Source organism: Lathamus discolor, chromosome 1, assembly GCF_037157495.1.
Source record: "Lathamus discolor isolate bLatDis1 chromosome 1, bLatDis1.hap1, whole genome shotgun sequence".
Classification (NCBI taxonomy): domain Eukaryota; kingdom Metazoa; phylum Chordata; class Aves; order Psittaciformes; family Psittacidae; genus Lathamus; species Lathamus discolor.
This window is the reverse complement of record NC_088884.1, coordinates 110,143,599-110,166,153: the sequence shown is the minus strand read 5'-3', so window position 1 is coordinate 110,166,153 and position 22,555 is coordinate 110,143,599. Positions and strand designations below refer to the sequence as shown.

General features: G+C 37.3%; 1 protein-coding gene across 2 annotated transcripts in view; it reads left to right on the top strand.

Moving 5' to 3' along the window:
* Positions 1-12,659, top strand: part of SEC24B (SEC24 homolog B, COPII coat complex component) — a 45,867-nt gene extending 33,208 nt beyond the window's left edge. For both annotated transcript variants that reach the window (XM_065690376.1, XM_065690368.1), the window contains 9 exons: positions 521-679; positions 1,147-1,320; positions 2,000-2,110; positions 3,259-3,434; positions 5,041-5,178; positions 5,964-6,068; positions 7,171-7,263; positions 8,906-9,009; positions 10,439-12,659. In XM_065690376.1, the coding sequence (XP_065546448.1) occupies positions 521-679; positions 1,147-1,320; positions 2,000-2,110; positions 3,259-3,434; positions 5,041-5,178; positions 5,964-6,068; positions 7,171-7,263; positions 8,906-9,009; positions 10,439-10,553 (1,175 nt within the window). In that variant the 3' untranslated portion in view covers positions 10,554-12,659. The remainder of the gene's footprint in view (positions 1-520; positions 680-1,146; positions 1,321-1,999; positions 2,111-3,258; positions 3,435-5,040; positions 5,179-5,963; positions 6,069-7,170; positions 7,264-8,905; positions 9,010-10,438) is intronic.
* The last annotated feature ends 9,896 nt before the right edge of the window (positions 12,660-22,555 follow it).

Genomic DNA, 22,555 nt, shown 5'->3' with positions numbered 1-22,555 from the left:
TTTTTGTACTTTGTAAATGCAGCTAATGCTGCAAAGGAATTGACTTTGAAGTTCATAGCAGTAAAGAATGAGTGTTGGATTACTCATATCAGACAATTTATTCTGGGATTTCACGGTTTTAAAAGAGAAGGTACTCACTCTTCTGTTCAGGAAGAGGAAACAGATGGCAAAGAAGTAATAACGTTTAATCGTGAGGATAGGAAAGACTTTTCATCTTTCAGTATTAAACCAAGATCTGTCTCTGCATGCACACTTAATATTGCCTCTACACCATTATCTATTTCTGCATGCACTCTTATCAGTCAAAAGTAGCATGCATGTTGCAGTAAGTTTATTATTAGATCACTGCGTACTGGGGTGACTCATCATTGAGTATGGGCCAGTTCTTGTCTTACAGATGTGGGTCATACCAAGAAAGAGATGAGCATGGCTGTGACTTGCAGAAGGTTGGGCAGAATTTTTGTGTCCTGACTTCACATTTAGGTTTTACTTCTTAACCATATCTTTTTCTCCGTCACAGCTTGCATGTCCAAGTATTCTGCAGGGTGCATCTATTACTATCCATCTTTCCATCGTAGCCATAATCCTGCTCAGGCTGAGAAGTTGCAAAAAGACCTTAAAAGATACCTTACGAGAAAGATTGGATTTGAAGCAGTTATGCGCATAAGATGCACAAAAGGTATGTTTGAAATACTAATACATATGGAAAAGTTGGTGAAAGCATGTTACTGTTATTTTGATGAACTTGGCGTTTAGCAACATGAGATTTCAGGTTATTTCTCTTTCACTGAAGAGTAATAAAATAGTTTCTTTTATGTAAGTTATGTTAATTTTTGCCATTTGTTTTGTTTTTATTTTCACTTAAAATGGCACCATCTTGCTTCAGGTAAGTTGACATGTCTAGTGTAAGAGCATCTCTCAGTGTCTAGTGTAAGAGCATCATTTAGATTCAGTGTCCAGAATCTAATATGAACTGTACAGGATCATGCTATAATGTCTAATGAGTCACATAATTGATTTTGCATGATAGTTAGAATAAGCATTTTTATTGATTTCTTAAACTTGTCTTGAGGACTGTGGATTTTAATTATTGATAGTTTTTCATGTTATTGTAGCCTCACTGTGAATTATTTAATCTGCTTCTAGGTCTTTCAATACACACTTTTCATGGGAACTTTTTTGTACGATCTACTGATTTATTGTCCCTTGCCAATGTCAATCCTGATGCTGGATTTGCAGTACAAATGTCCATTGAGGAAAGTCTGACTGACACATCTTTGGTTTGTTTTCAAACAGCTCTGTTGTATACTTCCAGCAAAGGTAAACAAATTCAAATGATTGGCCGCCCAGCTTTTTGTTGTTTCATCTTACATAGTTAGTTCCACATAGCTAGTTCCACAGCCTTTTGTTGTTCGCTATACTCTAAAAGAAATTTGTTAAAGATAAGCAGCCTACTTGGCAGTTAATCACATAATGTAAATCTTTATAAACTATTTTGATGGGGAAATGTAATTTATCGCTATCCTGTATAGAGCTGATTCAGCAAGATCCCTTTACTTCAAAGGCATACTGTTGTTATAAGCAATAACATGTTTGGCATGCGCTTTGTCAAAGTCACAGACCTGTGATAGATTAGAGCTAGTTGCTAGTACATTGTGGGGGCATAAAGAATAGCTGCTAATTTCTGTCGTGGAAGATGCCACAAATTTTTGGGCTGGAAATCAGCGTGCTTTATTTGTAGGATCAAGACACATTGTGGATGTTACAAGCTAGTTTGCGTTACAAACTTCTGCTCATTAATAAGTTGAATGCCTTAGAGCACTGCATAATTTGAACAGGTGAAGAGACAGGAACAGTAGAGACTGTTACAGCAATTTCCTGATAGGTGCATTTTTACGGAATGGATGAATCTTAGATGAGAGGAGGTATCCTCTAATGACTGAATTAGTACACCTCTACCAGGAAATACTGCAAAATGATCTCTACTTATTTTTATTAGGTGAACGTCGAATTCGAGTGCACACACTTTGCTTACCTGTAGTAAGTTCACTGGCTGATGTATATGCAGGAGCGGACGTACAAGCAGTTGTATGTCTCTTGGCAAACATGGGTGAGTACAGACCAGGAAGATTCACACTTCAAGTATCTTTTTCTGTTCTTACTTTTGACGGCCATTTAAGTCAAGTAGTGAATGAAGCCTGAGTATTGTGGCAAAAGGTTGGAATGGAAGCCTGAGAATACCAAAAATAACAAAATCAAAGTGTTAACTGAAATATTCCTTAATCTGAATACTTAATTGACTTCAATAATTTAAAAGGAACCTTTTCTCCAGAGTTAATTGAAGGACAAAAAATCATAACATACTTGAATCAAAACTCTTACTTTTGTATCACATCACTGCTGTTATATCAAACTTTACTATTCTGGTGTTACTTGAACAGTGATACAGTTTAGTGAGTTGCTGGAGACGAAAAGGGAACCTCTGACAGCAAGGTATCTGAGATATGCATTAGTTTTGTATGTTTCTATCCTGTCATTGCTGGGTGGAGGATTCTTACTTGTCCCCTACTTCTGGATCATAAGTAGCTGTTTCATAGACTGATCTCTTCCATTAAACATGCATGGCTCTGTGCAGCATTTTAATAGCTGCTATGTTGTATATTAATGGTCAAATAAATTAGAAGAAATAAATAGCATCTCGTCTTGAATGCACATTTAGTCCAGCAGGTGGCTTCCTCCAGCCAAAGGATTTGCAGCCCTTTCTCAGTAGAGAGAGATGAAGTTTCATTTGCACTAATCATAATTATGCCACTGAAATAACAGAAGAAATTTCTTGGGGGGGGGGGGGTGCAGGGAGAGGAGGGGGAGGGAGAAATTTACTGCAAATCTTATCTTGGACATAGGAGAGCAGAGAGTTTAATCAATAGCTAATTTATTTGCATAAGGTTTAAAACAGAATTTCTATTTAGTCTCAGGTATATACCATAGCTTTAAACAATTTTTTTAAAATTCCCCCCAAGACTAGGGAGCAGAGATCACCCACACTGTATTGTTTTTAAGCATTGTGAATGTGAGTTTTGGTATGGGCAATCATCCGGTTTTCTCCTAAAAAAGTTAAGGCCACTGGTGTGGGTTTGGGTTGTTTCCTTTTTGTTTTTAATTCTAAAATATCACCCAAAAGCACAACTGAGACTTTCAGAATTCAAGGGATGAATGAGGCCACCTGTATTAACTTCTTGTGTCCTTCTAACCCAACAGCTGTGGATCGCTCAGTTTCATCTAGTCTTTCAGATGCAAGAGATGCCTTAGTTAATGCTGTGGTAGATTCCTTGGCAGCATACATGTCAACTGTCTCGAATCTGCAGCAGTCCATGCTAATAGCACCAAATTCCCTCAAGCTGTTTCCACTGTATGTTTTGGCCCTTCTCAAACAGGTATGTATAATCTAGTGGATTAAAGTTTGATATGTAAGTCATCGCTCCATTTGAGGAATTTTTCAGCTCTAGGTCAACCAATGTGTGCGCTTTTCTAAAATTTATGAAAATTGCGTTATTCTTTTCAAGCTTCCAGGATTTTCACATAAAAGTTTATGTTAGCTTATTTTAAATTAGTGCCTGAGAAGTTTGAGAAGTTGCTTGGCTTTGGACCTTTTATATTTTGTCTTATTTTGTTTTACAATTCAGAATATATATACATAGTAACAATTAGTATTTCTCAGATTTTGGCAGCTAATTGGTTTTGCCCATAAAGATTGTTGGAAGTTCTTGTTAATACTTTTCCAATTTTATTTTATGAAGGAAAACCATTTCAAATATTTTTCAACACATATACTCAGTACTTTAAATCACCAAGAAGGAAGAGAAGTTTCCATGGAGATACAGAGAAATCTGTTACAGAAACTGAAGTGATTTAGTTGAAAGTTCAAATAGGAGTAGTTACTGCTTGGTGATTTTGGGGTTTTTTAATATCCTTATTTATACTGGCAAACATCATAGTTAAAAATAGAGAATCGCTGCAGGTTTTTGTTAAGAATAAATCTCATAGCTTAAAAGATTCTCGTGTCTGATGTTTCTTTCTTTTCTTATCACGAATCAACCTTTATGTAAGTTTTGCAAGAAATCCAATCGTAACTTATTTTCTTTGGCATAGTGATTACTTAAGTCTCTAATATACTGATTAGGACTTCTTTGGTACTTCCATAAGTAACAACTTTAATGATGGGGAAAAACCAGACCATTTACTATCAAGGGATCCATGTGAAAGACTGAAGTAAGAGTGGCTGGGAAAATAAGTTGTTTAGGTCTTGATTGGGTTTTTATTAGTATTGTCTTAGTTTACAATAACTAAAATAGCCTGGGGTATAGAGAAACCACAATCCAAATTCTTTTGGCAGCAAAGGAGAAGACGACTGATGTACTTAGCTTTGTTGTAGAAGTGAATATTAACTTTGACTATAGGAATATTCCCCATTGAATCAGAATATGATGCTTGTTTCATTGTGTTGCTTCTCACAGTGATCATTTACCAGTTGCTTCTAAAGGATATCCGAGAAATCCAGTAGGGAAGAGTTACAAAATAAATTTAATACTATGAGAGCCTAGTTCCTGCTGTAGAACATGAAAGTATATTTCCTTCCAAAGCTTTTCCTTAACGTTTAATTCTTGCTAGTAAAATACCAGTTAATCTTATCCACAGAAATATATTTTTTTGAGATATGCTAGGCCTGTGTCTTCACATATCTTGCAGCAGTCAGTTTCAAAGGCCAGTAACATTTGGCAAGAATAAAAACGAGAAATCACATACAGACTTTACACGAAGTAGGGGGTAAATGTATTCTCCTTCATCAATAAGGAAGGAGAAAGGATTACCTTTTAAAAGGTATTATATTCAAGTTGTATTTGATTTTAATGTATCTCAGTAAGATACTTTACAAAAGCTTTGTCACCTTTCTTGACACTTGCAAAGAATCTGAAATGCACTGTTTAGATGTGACATAAAATACAGGGCTCATTTGAGTAACAATATACTGTTCTTTTACAGAAAGCATTTAGAACAGGCACAAGTACACGCTTGGATGATCGTGTATATGCAATGTGCCAGATAAAGAGCCAGCCTCTTGTTCATTTGATGAAAATGATACATCCCAACTTGTACAGGATAGACAAGTTGACTGATGAGGTAATGCATGAATTTTTTAAATAGATATTTTTTAAAATAATCTTTTACCATATGGAGATGTGCTGAGTCTCCAGACTATTTTTTCCCTACATTATTTCCAGAATGTGTCACAGTTTCTTAGTAAATAATTCAGCCTAGTTTTGTATTGGAGGGGGAAGCAGCTTTAATCTGAAAATACTGGGGATTTGCGATTTTTCTGATTGGTTTTGTCTGGTTTTATTGCTGGTGAGGAAGGAGGTGGGTTTGAATTGGGTTTTTTTTTCTGGTTGGTAGTTTTTGTGGCTTGTTTTGTTTTTGGTTGGGGGGGGGGGGGGCGTCATAATCTTATTGCTAACAGCCAGATTGTTTAATCAGATCAGTCATAGTGCTCTGTGGACAAACCCTTGTATTACTTCAGGCAGGATGTTAAATCAAAGAACTTTGTTACTTGAATACAGTAAAATAGTGAACCTTTATAGAGAACGGGATTTTTTGGTTTTCTGCTCTTTCAACACTTCCAGTGAAGTTGAATACAATGAAAAAGTCTGAGGAGATTGTATAAAATTTAAGTGTAAACACTAGACGTCTTTTGAGAGTCTGGCATCTATAGCATGAGAAATGTTACACACACACAAATGAGATCACGTTATTCTTTTTTTTTTTTTTTGTAATAAAGTAGCCCTTAGTTTAAGTACACTCTACAGTTGTTTGATGTACATAGTCATTTGAGGCATACCGTGGCATTTTGTTACATGAGCAGGATTTATTTATATTCTGGTGTTACTGAGAGTTGTTTTTTGTTACAGAGTACAATACATGTAAATGACAGAGTTGTTCCACAGCCACCTCTTCAGAAGCTGTCTGCCGAGAAGTTGACAAGAGAAGGAGCTTTTCTAATGGATTGTGGCTCAGTAAGTTACCAGTTTCACACATTCCTTTAAAAAAAACAAACAAGGTGATGCATACTGTATTATTAAAAGCGGTCAACTCCTAACAGTAACACTGTAGTGACTCACCATTCCAGGTAACCTGCAGTAATCTGTGACCCAGTTGAAGGCTTTTGTATTTTGATCAGAGCAGTATCTTTTAGGTTACATATTTAAGGCTTCAGAGGTTAATTTTATTTTCTTGCTAGACTGATCAGAATATATACCAAGAGTTCACATTCAGTTTGGGGGTTGGATTTGTTTGGAATTTTTTCAAGCTTGATTTTTTTTATTTTTTTTATTTTATTTTATTTTTGAAATAATGGATTTCCATTTTCCAGACATTCTCTTAATGGTTATTAAATTCTGTGTGCTACAGTCTAAGAAAGCACTTCTCTACTGATGCAGGAGCCTTCTCAATTATGCACAAATATAAGTGATTTGTGGGTTGTGTGATGCAAGGGTTGTAAGAGTGAGGGAATTGTCCACCCTCCACAAATAAGTTATTTGTAGAAATTACACTAAACCACACTTCATTGGATAAGGCATTATGCTTCACAAATAATGTGATAAAACATTATGCTATTCTAATGGCAGTCTAGAAAGTGCTTTAAATCTTGTATGAGTTCAAAGGCTGAGTGTGAATGTCAAACTTAGCTTCTGTCTCCAGATGTCTGAAATAATTAATGTTTTTGATAATTGATGCTTTACTATGACTTTTTTAGATTGGTAAGTCAGTGTGCAGTAACTGACACAGTGGTGTGACTTCATGAAATCTAAGGGGTTTTATTTTAGGAGGTTACATGGGAAGTTACCGCATTAACTGTTCAATATAGATGTGTCCTGCATCCTCATTCTTTCAGTATTTGCCTTCCACCTATAATTTTTGACATTTAATGATCTTATTCCGAATGCTACCAGTGTATTAATAAGTAAATGAATATAGAGATGTATATATGAATTGCAAATGGAGGTTTCAAGTGACTCATTTGCATGAAAGGTATTACCTTCCAATTGTGTCTCCACTTGTCTCTTTCTCTAAAATGTATGAAAGGCCTTTACTAAAACTGTTTCTAACATCTTACAGATTTTTTACATTTGGATTGGAAAAAACTGTGATAACAACTTCATAAAAGATGTCCTTGGATACCCAAACTATGCATCAGTACCACAGAAAATGGTAGGTGTTTTAGTGAACTGTAGAGTGCTTATATTTGGAATCTATAGTTAATCTATTTTCTGTGCATTTTCAGGTTTAAATTATGTAACTCTGAATTAGGATTTTTTTTTTTTGGGGGGGGGGGTACTTTCTGACCTCTTTGCAGCTTCTTAAGAGGGAGATAGAAGTTGTGAAATGCTTTCAAGCAAATAAAGTAAATTATTGTATGACATTACTACTTTTATTATTTTTATGGATATATATGTGGGTTCACAAGACTAGGATGGAATTTCACAGAATATATACAAAAACTATCCATGCATGTTGATTATTAAGATTACAGTTATTTTATTGATATCATGATTTTTTGGAAGCCTTGTGTTCTCCAAACCTGGTGTAAGATACCAGGTCTATGGCGTGATGTGATAGACCTGTAAGTAAAGGGTAAGACTTAGGTTTTGTTCAGCTTCCAGGACTTGAGTCAATGTTAAAACAAAACTCTTTTAGCTGTTAGGACATCAAAGATACTTGGATGTGTGTTTTGGTAGAGGGTATTTTATGTTATAACCTGTACCTATAGTCTTGTGCATGAAACAGAGTAGCAGTCAAAAAGAAGACCCCTCTTCTGTGGGTGGCACTTCTAAAATGTCAATGAGTGGTAGGTAATGACAGACCCTTTTAAGATACTGCAGAAAAGTACATAATTGAATGGTTATATTTAGATAGTACCAAAAACTTCCTAGTCGTTATAGAAGCACATTGGAAGGTATTTCTACTTACAAAGCTTGCATGGTATGAAGGGTAAAGTAAATGACAAGATATAATTACAAGAACAGATTAAGAACGGTGAACTTTAAGACTGCTATCAGACTAGACTGCTTGTTCAGAGTTTTGTATTTTGCTTGAATTAGCAGTTTAAATCTATCCCCTCTGATCAGCTGGCGGTAAATACTAGTTGACAGTTTTCAGGAAGAACTTGGTTAAAGGAAGGACGATAGCTGTTTTTTTCCTCTCATTTTCATTATAAATAGATGATATATAACAACTGAAAAAAAGTTAACAGAAATAAGTTATCTTTACTTTTAAATTTTGTCCTCCATTCATTTACTACCAAGGTAGCAATGGAACTGCTTTTAAATTTGGCATCAATTCTTTTGTCATATTGTCTTAAAAGGTTATATTGTTCCAAGAGTTGGTATATTTAGCTTGGTGAATGGCTCAAGTTTTTTAAATTCTATTTATTTTGTTTTTCAGCTTATTCCCTGATGAAATAGTCCAGTCTAATTTGCTTACAATTCAGATTTCACTTCATGTTTTGTTCATCTTTTCAGTACTGCAAACTGCAACGTATAGGCTTGACAGAGAAAGATAAGGCAAGAAAACTGTGAAAGCAGCATTTTAAAAATTCTTTTTTTTTTTTTAATGAGCTTGCTTTCTAAAATCTTTCACACTTAAAAGGCAGTTTAAGATGTACAGCTTCCTACAGGTCAGATACTACTGAATTTTTGTACTTTAAGCTGAGGAAAAAATGTGTATATATTATCCATGGTTGGTAATGTCTTAATAGAAATTATGCCTTTTATCCTGTTATGACAATCAGGATCTATTTTTTAAACAAGTTTTTAAACAAAGATAATGACTTCCTGCAATTGCTTTCAACCAGACACAGCTTCCTGAAGTAGATGCACTTTCTTCAGAAAGGACACGATCTTTTATATCTTGGCTTAGAGACAGTAGACCTTTAAATCCAGTTCTTCAAGTAATAAAGTAAGTATTTCTGTTAGATACTGAGTAATTATTGGCAACTTGTAATTACAGTTGACACTGATGAAAAGTGGGAATATCTAGCCTGAAAAAAGCTGAGTAACATCCTCTTTCCACTTGATATGGTGCTGCTATCTGAAACCTTGTAGCAACAAAGGTCATGTTAGAATCTAGTACAAATTAAACTAACGGTTTTATTAGTATTAATTGGTTGCATGGTTTTCTTATATTGTTAAGAATATGTTAAAGCAGTGGATGTCCTTACGATCAGTGGAATTAACCAAGTTAATTTCTGGTATAGTTTTAATAATTTCAGTATATGTATAAGAAAAAAAAAGTAAGGCTAGTAATCTCTGGATGGTTTTAATAATTGTGCGTGTTTGTTACTGATTTCCATAGGACAGCAATTCATCTACGACAGATGAGGCAAGTTCTTAGTCTTTTGAAGCCATGAAGGCACCCACTTAAAGAAGTTTAAATTTTATAAGATGTTTATATTTGAGTTTACGTTTCATTTGCTCTCTTTAGAGTACTCAGTTTACTGAGCCAAATGTGAGATCACATTTTAGAGAGCATAATGACTTACTTCCTCAAATAATGTTTAAGCATAGGACTGAAGCTTTTCTACTGTTGGCATTGTAGCTGCTGCTGGAATTGCAAGTAGTGCTGAGAGACCATAGTAAATAGCAGAGCTTTACTGCATGCTGTACTACAGAGTACAAGGGATTGTGCCCTAGCAAATACTTGCTGCATCCCAGCAAACTTTTATTTGGGTAATAATTCTGGATACTAGGTCTTTTACACATGTACCTTCTCTTTTCTGTTGCCAAATAAGAAAAACTGGGAAGGGAATTAAGGTTATATTCTTTACTGTAAGGGTAATGAGCCATTGGAATGGGTTGCCCAAGGAAGTTGTGAATGCTCATCCCCTGGCGGTGTTCAAGGCTGAGTTGGACAGAGCCTTGGTTGACATGGTCTAGTGTGAGGTGTCCCTGCCCATGGCCCGGGGTTGGAACTAGATAATCTTGAGGTCCTTTCCAGCCCTAGCTGTTCTATGATTCTATGATTACATGTAATCAGAGATGTAAATTCTGCATTTTTAAAACCTTTATCAGGATTTAATATAACCCTTTAATATAACCCTAAAACAAAATTATTTTTTTCCTTTTTAATGTTTCTACAAGGTATTTTACATGCTGTTTCACTCACTTTACTACCATTTTATACTTCTTTAAAAGATGATGTTTGATAGTGTATTTCAAACATCAGTGTTTTTTCCAAACTTTGGATTAATTGCAGCTATAGTATCTTTGGACTGAATCTAGACTCCAGGGAACAATAAGCATTTCATTAGAACCTAGCCCTCTGCTTGAATTTACCTTGGATTTTTTGCTCAATGGTTGGACTAAAATACCTTCCTCTCTTCTTTCAGAGATGAGAACCCTGCCAAAACAGATTTTTTTCAGCATTTAATTGAGGATCGGACAGAAGCAGCTTTTTCATATTATGAATTCTTACTTAATATTCAACAGCAGATCTGTAAGTGAGCAGGGAATAAAAAGAAGAAAAATCCTGACTTCGGAGAGAAGCATGGGCCCAGAGAAGCATATCAGAAGTTACAAAAAGTGGATGCTTGTTCTTCAAACAATATACAGTGACCAGCACTGTTTTGGAAGCTTTACAGCTAAAGAAGTATACATTTCCAAAAGAATTTTGCAGTTTTACTTCAGTCTAAAAGTGGTAGGAGTGATGAAGCTGTTTCACTAGTAAACTTTAAATTGGTTTGTACACGTTTCCAGTTGTGCAGCGGTATGGTGCTCTGTTTATTGCAAGCTGGTGAATTTATGTAGCTATGTGGGATATTTCTTAATGAAATGTACAATTAGGTAAAGCCTTTTTTCTTAAATTTATTATAGAAGCCCTTCCAGATCCAGTTTCTTAACAGAGATGTCAAAGGGCAGTGATGTATGTTGGTTGTTTATATGAATTTCTTTTTAAAAGGAATGATTAATACTTACTAAAGACTTCAGCAAATTCCCACTGGAAGTTGTAGAGTTTCAGCAAAGTACATCAATTGTAGAAATAAAATATATAATGTACATAAGTATTACATTTGTAAAGAAAATGTAAAAAATGTAAGTAAAAAAAAAAAAAGACTTAGCTCAGTGTGCAGAGGTGTTGAGTGCTCAACGATGAATTGTTCTGTCCCAGGCTAGACAATGAAGTTGACTATTAAAACATGATAAAAAAAGTATCCGTGTAGAAGGAACACAGCTGCTTCTTCTGTTAATTTTAGGTGAATTTATTTATGATTGGCTTACTAATTAAAAATATTTTACTTTATCATGTGTTTTTATATTTATGCAAGTATAATCTTTTTGCAACTAAACTCTTACTGAACTGAATATTAAAGAGAACATGTTTACTGCTTTATTTCACAGACATCTGGAAAGGAGGAGAAAGCACTGCATAGTCTGAAATGAGCTATTGATATGAAGTTCCTAAAACCCTTCTTATGTATTATCCTAAAGAAGGCATATCTGTTAGCCTTGTTTTACGTTTTGTAAACTACTGTAGTCTTGGTCTGGGTTTCTGTAATTTGTGTCGTCTGCCATTTAGAGTAAGCATGGGTAATCACTCACACTTGATGATTTGATTTCTGCTGTGATCTAAATTAAAAAAGAGGGGGTATAAAAATTAATTACTTTACATCGATGGAAGTAAAGGCTTTAAAACGTCAAAATTCAAAATGTAATCACACTGTTGCATCTCTTAGAAACCTTGGTCTGAGGAATGTTTTGGTAACTCAGTGGTTTGGGGTTTTTGATAGGTTTATCACAGATTCTTAAATTTAGTTGTTAATTTGGGATGGTTTTTATTTTGTTGGGTTTTGGGGTTTTTTTGACGCACATTAGAAATAATTCATAGTTCACAATCACTCATACTATTCTGAACTTTATTTAAGTGCAACAAATAAATGATGATTAGTATGATTACATTTTATCTTAAAGTAGCCTTGAAAATGCTAATATTGCATTTTGACTGCCATAGCCCCTGAATCAAATAATCAAGAAAAAAATGTATTAGCTTTGGTTTGCAAATGCTTAAAAGCTACACTAATTAAATTCTACGAGTGGTGTTATTCTGCATGTTAGCACAAAGACATTGTTTGGAGAAGATACCTTTATAAGTTATATTTGTGTGTTGTCCTTAACTAAATGTGTTTTAAGTTACCCAAAGATTACTTAAGAGAAACTTTCCATTTAGCAAATTAATTTATCATGTAATAAATGTCTGAGGCGATGTCTGAATGTTGTCCCTAAATCAGACCTCCTTGATTTCAGTACTTGTTTATAGATTAATTTGCATTGGGTGAAAGCTTAGTGCTGCTGAAGTGGGGCATCTTAAAAATCATTTGTAATTGCAGAGATGAAAAGGGCATATTACAATTTTAAATGCCCCATGATAGACGCTTCTGACTTACGAGCTTGGTATTGAATATCTGGGAACATACTATGCCATGATTAATTGCAACGTATTCTGTAAAACCGTTACTTAAAGCTTTATTCTTCTATGGTTTTTGTATATAAAAATTATGAAACATACATCTTGAGAGCTATTTGTTCAGTAAAATTATTACACGGCACGGAGAATCTGGTTATTTTTTTACCAGTCATAGAGTACATCTCCATTCTGACTGATCTTAAACTTTTAAAAGACAGTCTCATAGAAGTATCTTGAATTGGAAACATCTCAGGATTTGGGGTATTGATTTTAGTGTTTTGAACAACAGAATGTTTGTATGCGTGGTAAAAGTATCTAAAACACAGGTTTATTTAAGATGGTTTGGATCACACCACTGTACCAGAGGATACACAGCAAAAGATTAATTCCTACGGAGGGATGCACTGCGAAGCTCAACATGCTTTTTGCCTACTAAGGTCTGGGAGGAAAGGTGAGAGGCATGCTTCCATATCTGTTTAAATAAAGTGCTGAACTGCAAACAACATCTCTAGCCATTTTAGGGATTGAACTTTTTCCAAAATGCCTTCAACACTGTTTCGTTAGAAATGAAAGATTTGCTGGGTAGGATGTTTCCCAGCCCCAGCTAAGGAAGTCTTCAGGGGATCAGTTCAAATTCTCAGCATTTTAAATGCAGACAGTGGGCATCCCATTCCATGTCTTAGTTTTAAAAACATCATCTACTTCTTTTACCAAGTAAGAGGTTTGGGAGCTGCTGTTGGAAAAATGACAGTCCAGAAAGTTCTTAAAATGTTAGGATACAATATGCAGCTCCCAAAGAATTATTACTTAGCTTGATTCTGTATTTTGTTCCTAAGCTTCTTAGAAATTTATTAATCTCACTGTTCAGCTTCATAGCAATGGAGAAAATATGATCAGGTGATTTTGCTTGGCTTTGGTTGTCTGTGCATTTTGTCAGATACTGAAAAAATGGTTTTGTCATTAATGTTGTTTTTAAAAAGCCAAAATCACTTGTGAGTAAACCTCAGAGTCAAGAGCTCTTCAGTAATTTGAAATCTGGAGTCTTAATGATTTTTCAGGCAAATACATTCTTAAGGATTTTATGCAAAATTTTCAAGGTATGGGACAGAAGTGTGTTTGTGAGGGGAATTACAACCTTAATCACCGATTTCTTTAAATAGAAGTATTAACTCATGTAAGAGTCCTGAAAGATCTTGTTTCGATCTCAGTTTTAGAGGGTATTGTGTCTCAGTGTTACAAGCTTAGCAGACGGATTCAGAACTAGTGTTTTGGGAGGTCTGAGGCTCTAACTGGTGATGGATATATGGAGTACCCCAAATATGTGTCAGTTACTCTGTCAAAAATTTCTTTAGTGTTCAGGGTTTTTTGTTGTTTTGGGTTTTTTGGTTTTTTAAGAGTTCTTCAGATTTTAATACATATTAAATCTTTCCTGTAACTTTTTGGTACTCTTTAAAAAAAGGGTGGAAAGGTGTCTAAATACACTTGCTTCTTAGCTTTTCATAGAAGGGTAGAATACAATCACTCTTTCAGAATCACAAAGGTTAAGTTCTGACTAGAAGAATGCAATAGCCTGTTGGACTCAGATAATCCTGAGATTTAGCACAACAGTGGGTTTGATACAGTTGTGGTGGGAACTTTAAAGGGGGGGTGGGCAGACTGTAATGATTTTATTGATGTAATTTCTTTACCTCACAGTTCCTGGAATTAAAAGAAAAAAGGTTTCTAGCAGTCTTTCAGGCCTTTACTTAAACTGACCTGTCGCATTCAAATGCAGGAATCTGGAAACTGTGATTATAACTATTGCAGATAGCTGGGATTTTAAGTCTTTCTTGAGAATGTTTTGTTTTTAATTCACAAGCTACTGATGATGCCTTTTCATGAAGAATCCAAAGGGATCCCACTTGAGTGTAGAAAGAATTCTCACATGATTAGTGGCATGTAAAAAGATTATTGCAAGGGCAATGGAAATTCAAATAACTACACTGCAAGTATTTCTTCATTTTATGCTGCACTCCTGGATTCTTACTGATTTCCACTTGCAAGGCCTTTCATGTCTTTTACTTTACAATTCCAGTAACTAGGAAGTATAAAATACTTCACAGAATTTCCTCTTACCTTCCTTTGAAGGTTCTTAACAAAAGTGATGGAGCTGCCTACTTAGGAATATCAATCATGCACAAAATTTTAGCAGTTGCACATTTCTATGGAAGATAAATAGAGGAGATGGCGGATCTCCTGGAAATATTTCAGAATCTGTTTTAAAAAAAAGATTCTGAAAAGAATATTTTTTTAATCTTGATTTTCTTGAACCTGTTCAGGATTTTTCTGGTTTATATTTTCTTAAAGCTACATATGTGGGTTGTATCTGGTGGTTTTTAGATGTTAATGGAACACCACCCTGGAGGTAGCAGAGAATACAGATCTCCAGTTACACCCTTAATCATGTTACCATTAAAAGTGGCAGTTTTGGAAGTTCAGGAGTGTTGGAAGGAAGTACTGGTTGGCTAGCAAGTAGCGTAGTATTTCTTTGTGTTTATCAACATGAGTAGACAGTCTCTGCTTGTGAGACACTGAGGCTTTGGGGGATTCTTGAGTGAAAGCGTTCAATGGCACAAGAATCCTCAAGCATGAGGAGCTGATGATAATTAGCCGTCCTGATGATCTGCCAGCCACAGGAAATGTTATTCTCATAAATTAAGAAGTTTAAAAGATGAACAAAATATTTTCATGTTAGAACATCGCTGACAATTGAAAGAGACATCCGGTTTAGGAAAATACTGTCTTTTGCTAATAACTTCTTTTCATAATAACTTCTGTAGATATGATACTTTCAAAAAGTCCTACAGGCTATAAACCTCAGCTCCTATGAATACAAAATGTTACTAAAAGTTACCTGGTGACCTAATGCCAAAGCAAAGAAAAATGAATAAAATGTGTAGCATTCACCTGTAGCTGAGGAATTCTTTATGCTTTTCTTTGTCTCTTTGGTGGCTGAATATGCTGCCTTCATTACCTCCATCATAAGTGGAGCACACACGAAGCCAGGAGTAGAAGCAGCACTGGAACCACTGGTACATGTGCTGGATATCTTCATCCAGCTTGCTGGGCATGTGCATAGCTTCTAAAACATCGCTGCTTTTACTGTCTATCCAGATGTTCAAGTTTAGCAGTTTCTTGTAATAGGGCTGTATTTCTAAAAGCCTTCAAAGTTTATTCAATATAAAAGGCCATTAGAGTGTCCAAGCTTCCCTTTTCACCCCATCCGAACGGTTATTTCTAACTAACAAAAATATTTACAAGAGTGTCATTTATTCTTGGACAGCAAGCACGAAATCTCTCAGCCCAACAACCATGTTTTGAAACTTACATTCCTAGAAAGAGTGGGAATTGCTTCCACAACCATGACTCTGGCATCCCTAGCAGTGCAGATGGATTGGCTCTGCAGGAAGAACACAGCTGCTGAGAAAAGCAGCACGCGGGGGGTCTGTCAGCTGCTTCCCTGCTGTCCCACGTCCATCTGCAGCTAAATCGTCGAGCGGCATTGCCCATCCACTGCTCCAGCATCCCATCTCCTTTAACAGTGGCTGGTATCGGATGATGTGGGGTGAAATGTGAGAAATCCCTAGTGTGCAGGTTGTCCTCTTCAGTTGCATCTCTACTTTGTATGTTTAGAGATCAGCTTGAGATGAGAAACCTTGTTGGCATTTTTGCTCACCAGAATACCTGAGTATTGTTGACCTTAGACTGCAGAACTTTTCATTAGAAGAAATTACTCAATCTAATCACCTGTGAAGAAAAGTGTAACTTTTTCCTTCTTTCTGGAAATTGCTGAATGTTTTGTAGATTCCTGTGCTGGGGGAAAGAGTAGACTTCTAGGAATGTCCTTCAGCTTTAACTTGAGCCTTTTACATGAATAAAGTGTAACATGTCTTAGAAGCCAGCCTTTTCTCCTACAAGCTGCCATGCTCCTGGCAGTCTTTGTTTCTTAGCCTAAAAACAATAGCTGGGCAGACAACATGGTATCACCTCAAAGGGAGGGAGAACTGTTACCCAAACAAAGAATGTTACTACAGAACCATTGCACAAATGTGCTCTGCAGCATAGGTGAATGGAGTATAATTTCCTGGGAATGGAATGGGATGGGAGCAGGTGCTCAGGTCCCTGCACATTTCCATAGCAGGGGATGTCAGAATTTTCAGAACTGACATGGCTGTGACTCACAGTTTGTGCTCAGCTCTGATCTTCATTTGTATCTGAGTGTGAAATGACTTAACAAAACCAACTAAACAAAAGAATCTCTGTGTCTAGATGTGCGTGGCTTCCTCTGGTATAATTAATGGTTGTTCCTGTTTGAGGAGTCATCTGTTTTTGCTGTCTGCAGGTTTTGGACTATGAAGTGTATGCGTAAGTTCAACTCTTTCAGATTGGTTTCATGATCTCTACTGTGTATTTGAGTGAAGTGTGTGGAGCTGTACATAGCTATTACTAACTCTCTGTTACTAGCATGGAGTACTTACACAGAGGTTCCACTGAGGACCCCAGCCACAAGGACTGTGCCGTGCTGCGCTCTGAACAGTCATTACGTCCTTTCCCACCGTGATGACATTAACTTTACACATTCTCACATTTTAAGCTGTGAGTTATTCAGAGGTGTAGGTTATTAGGAGTGCCAGAGTGAGGAAAACCACTTTCTAAGCTCTTTTTAGTACTGCAGGTGCCAAGCTAAAGACTTGAGCTCTATCTCTGTGGCAGGCCCGTGCAAAAGGGGCCAGAGCCTGAAACCAGCTGAAGCTCTGTCTGATGCGGGTGGTGTATCTAGGCAAGGGAGAACAGCTGATCTTTTCCATCATGCTACTCCTCTCTGATGACAGATTGTCCTGCATTGAGCAGGAGCTGGGCCTGGAATGGCTCCAGAATTAGGAAACCCTATACAGCAGATCTACGCCCATATTTTTCCAGTGTGTTGGTTGTGTGTTTCTCCCTGGAGCTGTGGTTTCAGAGGCAGCCTAGACTGATCTGCTTGTGCAACGGTTCTGAAAGGGGGATCTCTGCCCTGTCTCTGTATGTTCCCACTGCCTCCCTGTGACAGCAGCAAGTCATGCAACTGCTTGTCCTGAGAGGCAGATGTTCACAACTGGGCAGCCAAGTAAACTCTTGGCGAAGATTCAAAGCATACCTGTGGCATTCACATCACCTTATACAAACTGTTATTGTTTCACTTGGCTGTTCCTGCAGGGTCCTGAGTGCTCAGCACCTTGATGGATGGGGCATATAAACTTCATTTTATCCACCAGAAAAAATGTTGGTGTTAGGGACCAAGAAACTAGCAGGACTCCTCTCTCTGGGACCCTATGCTCCCCCAGGGTTGTAAGGAAGGCTCTTCACTGAAGAGCTATGCTGTTGTTGGTGCCTGTGGCACAAATGCCTAATAGGCTACTAAAATTGTCCTGGGAATATCAAATGAAAACTTGGTATGCTGCTTGCATACCTAGAACAAGCTTAACACTGAACTTGACTTTCAATATTAACTAATGTACTCAAACAACAGTCTTTGCCATGGATGCTATGCTAAGTGAATTTCTAGGGAGTTGGCCTGTGTTATTACGCCGGGGTCAACTTAAATGTCAAGCTGCAGCCTTTCCCTCTTGGGCCAGTTCTTTCTTCCTCTGAACCTTTTTGGGACACAGGCTCTGAACCATATTCTGTGTGCTGATTTCCTGCCCAGTGTAAGACATATCTGTGTGTGCAATCCCAGCCTGAGAAATAGCTTACTGCTTAGCTATGATAGTTTTTTGAGACTTCTGTGGCTATCAGGTTGTCCTCTGTGTCATTCCTGTATGAAGTTCTTAAATGCGATAACTATTTTTGTAAGAATTTATTCTTATAATGAATCAAAGATAAATTAATGAGCAAAAGAATGTATACAATCAAGTTTAAGCAAACAAGCAGGCAGTAGAAGTCTCAGAAGAGGAAGGAAAAAATTATGACTGGATGATGCAACCTTCCTAAAATCACAACTCGGATCTCTGCTCTACTGACCTAATGCAGCAGTGCAATTTAGGCAGCCCGGCAACTCTGTAATAAGAGTATAATTTATGATCCTCTGCCTAGTCTAAGCACTTCTCATTCTTTGGGTAAGAATTTAGCTCTGTAATTGGAGTCCTGGTCTTTTCCCATGTGGCGTTTTGCTTTCCAGCAGTTTATTTAGGAAATCTTGCACACATGATCTGCTGCTTTAGAGAAATATAGAGCTTTTGTCTATGGACTGTGTCAGTCAGTGGTAGGTCTCATCTCATTCTTCCTTTATCAGAGCAGGAGTATTAGTATATTAACACTGGCAGAGCTAACATTCTGCAATGAGCTCTTCTTGAAGATTTTTACTGTCTGTGTACTATGAGGGAACATAGTTTACCCTGGTGAAAAGTTTGTCTTTACATTGAATTGCAGTAGTGCTGTTACTGTGTCCCGATGGAGTAAAAGAACTTTATGTGCTCCCCTCTTCATGAAAACATAGCAGTCTGGGTTTTATCCTTGTGACTTCTGGGAAAATTTGCCTTACCTGGAATTTTGCAAGCAAGGCATGAGATCTTAGCTGCTGAAGAGATTCTGCTTCTCAACACCAGATGCAAGATAAGCTATCAAAAGAAACATGAGTTTTTTTTTTTTTTTTGCAAGATATATAACATAATTTTATTCTATTCCATTACAATTTGTCTTTTGAACTGTAGTATGCAATTGTTAAAAGAAAAACCTCTAGCTATTGGTTTTCAAGTAAGATACATTGGAAAGGTTTGTTCCAGGAGGATGCTAGAAGTAGGAGGATGAAATTCTGCTTACTGAAAGAGGATGGTTTAAAACTGCTTTAGGGGGAGAACTTCAAGCTATCTGCTGTGGGTTTCTTATTGTACAGATGAGTACTTTCAGTTTTGTCATTGGGGGTTTTTTGCTCTCTCTCGTACCCTGTAACTCTGCAGAACTACCCGTGAACAAACAAGGGAGCATTACAAGAACTGTGGTGAGGGAAACGAGACAGAGGATGAGGAAAAGGGCTCTGGCTTCCCTGTAATCATGACTGAAGTTACATCTGAGCACATGTGTTTCCTTGAGCAATGGGAACATCATCCTGCAATTGGGGTCCTGATTCATTTTGTCATCAGACTTTTATAGCTGGTTAATGAAGATGATTACCGTGTAATAAGTCTGTGTACCTTGACAATCTGGTGAGATGCATCTGGAGTTAGGGTGCTGTTCTAGAGCTTGATATTTTGCCTAGAGGAAAAAAAGGTTTTAATTCAGAAGATCATCTGTGTCCTTCTGTCTTACCTTGAAGTTTGTCTTGTTTTGGTTTTCTGCCTCGACAAAGATTTGAAATTAGTGCCCTGAGATTTAGGAGATTGGAAACACTGTGGCCAGGGTCCCTCTTGTTTCCCCTTAGTTTCACACTTCCCCAGAACTCCATCTGGTTTTATTTTAGTGAAGTTTCCTCCTCTAAAGATGACCCTGAGTATATGACTTGAAACATAAGTCTGTAGTCTGCAATAATCTGCTTGTTTTCATAACCATTTTCTTAATGGTACTGAAGCCAGTCACGTCTGTGTAATATGACGACAAGAACCCTGATGCTGTGCATGCATAAATCATGTCCCTTGAAGTGTCATTTCCTACTGGCAGAGCATGTCATTACTAGAAGGGAAGAGATTAATTTGTGTCTCAACAGGTGAAGAAAGCTCATTCAAAGTTAGTTTCAAGTTAATGTAATCTAACTCCTTGTTAGCAAATACATTGTAAGCACAGGGAGGGGAGAAAGGGGGCAAAAGTTTGGGAAGTAGCAGGTCTTCCTAACAACTGTTCTCCTTGAACAGCCTTTGAGTACAGACCTTGTTTTAGTGATTGTACTGAAGAAACTTTGCTGTTCACACCATTTTATATCTATTTTAATGGTATGTGTGACCAAAGTGATGTTTCACAGGAATTTTATGCATTTATTTGTATTCAATAGATATGAACATATAATTACAATGACAGTTTTATGTAGACTTTTCTTTGTCAAACATTAATTATGTCTGATGTTAGTTTAGAAGGTACATTTTGAGGTATAACTTGAAACAAGCTAAGTTGCAGTGAGTACTTACAGTGGGAATAGTAAGACATAAAACATGTTGCTTAGCCAACAAAGCAGGAGTTGCCTCATGAGAAAATCAGAAAGGTGTGAAAGGTAAATCTTTTTAAGCATGGCAGTGACACAAGGCCCAACTAGTAAAACATTCTCTCATTTCTCCTGGCCTGTAGATAGAAACATGAGTCTTCATTCCCAGCAGAAGCTAAATCCACAAGTTGCTGTGACAGTGCTTCTTTGCTCCTCACTGACCTTCTGAAACAAAGTACAGAAAAAAGGTGTACAATGACCAAAACCAACACATCTCTTTTCTAGTCCTGACACTGATTTTTTCCTCCCTAAAGAGAATTTTGCTAAAACCTTCACTATGTAGTAGGAGTCTAAAAAAAAAAAAAAAAAAAAAAAAAAAGCCATTTACTATGACCTAGACACCTATGCTTGATGAAAGCATAAATATTGCAATGAAACGGTAAATACTGCATCTTGAATTAATATACCGAACTCTGAATCCTTTATTTAATCTTTGGCAACTTCATGGATCTTAATATAATTTACTTAATAGGGTACATAAGTCATAGAATCACAGAGTCATAGACTGCTTAGAGTTGTAAGGGACCTTAAAGGTCATCCAGTTGCCACCCCCCTGCCACGGGCAGGGACACCTTCCACTAAAGCAGGTTGCTCAAAGCTGTGTTCAGCCTGGCCTTGAACACTTCCAGGGATGGGGCAGCCACAGCTTCTCTGGGCAACCTGTTCAGTGCCTTACCACCCTCACAGTGAAGAGCTTCTTCCTCATGTCTAATTTAAATTTGCCCTCTTCCGGTTTAATTCATTTCTTCTTGTCCTATTCACCTAAGGCTAAGTTTTGCTTTGGCTCAAGGAAAACTATTACAATAAAATTTGGGGAATTATGCTGTGGTAAATATTAATTGTATCACAAGTTACTGCCTTTGGGAGTCACTGACTCTTACAGTGCAACTTCTGTTGTTGTTTTCTGGGACCATACTCACGTGAATAGATTGGAGTTACCCTGAAACAGGAATGAATGACTTGGTGATCTTAGCTGCATAAGGTTTCTGCTCCAGAACTTGGAAGAGGGATGCAAGTGGGGTCTTATTTTGCCCCCCAGAGCCATCAAGCATGCAATCAGTGGTGGAGTTTTTCCATGGCAGAGACACTCTTTCAGATCTGGAACAGCCCAGTTTCTAAGATCCTTTTGTCATTACTGGGTACAGTTGGTTTTGCTTTGTGCAGCATCGCTTTGTAGGAACACCATAAAGGGCAGAGAGAGCAGAGGGAGGTGGCACTTTCCTGTGTGTTTCCCTGATGTAATGTCATGGGTCTTACTCACATCAGTGGTTCGCATTGAACACAAAAGTTTGCATTTGTGGGCATGAAGATTCTGTTGGATACGGTGATACCAAACAAATGACTGACCAGAAAAGGGTCAGGCCTTGCTAATTGCTTTACTGATGTAAAGAGAACTTTCTTGTAAAATAGCAAACTCCAAAAGTCGGAGTTGGTTTCGTTGTGCTTTGCTGCTCGCTTCTGTGGAACCAGAATGTGTTTATTCCAGTGAAACATGCGGAGTAGCAATAGTTCTGTTCCTCAAAAAGGGAAATTATCAGCTATGGAAAAGGCAGGTGTTCGGGTAAGACGGAAATTAAGAGTTACCTTGGTCTCATTTATAACTACGTATACAACTAAGTTACTGAAATCCGTTTCCGAGCTCAGGAAGACAGACGCAGAAGAAGGGGACAGCACCTGTGTATAAGGAGCTATCTGTCGCGCCCCCTGAGGCAGTGCCACCTCCTCGCCCGGAGCTCACCGCTGCCGCCGCGGAAAACCCTCTCCGCCCAGCCGAGGTCCGCCGGAGTGCGCAGACACCGCGCTTCGTCCCGCTCCTGTCCCCGCCCGCCCCGTCCAGCG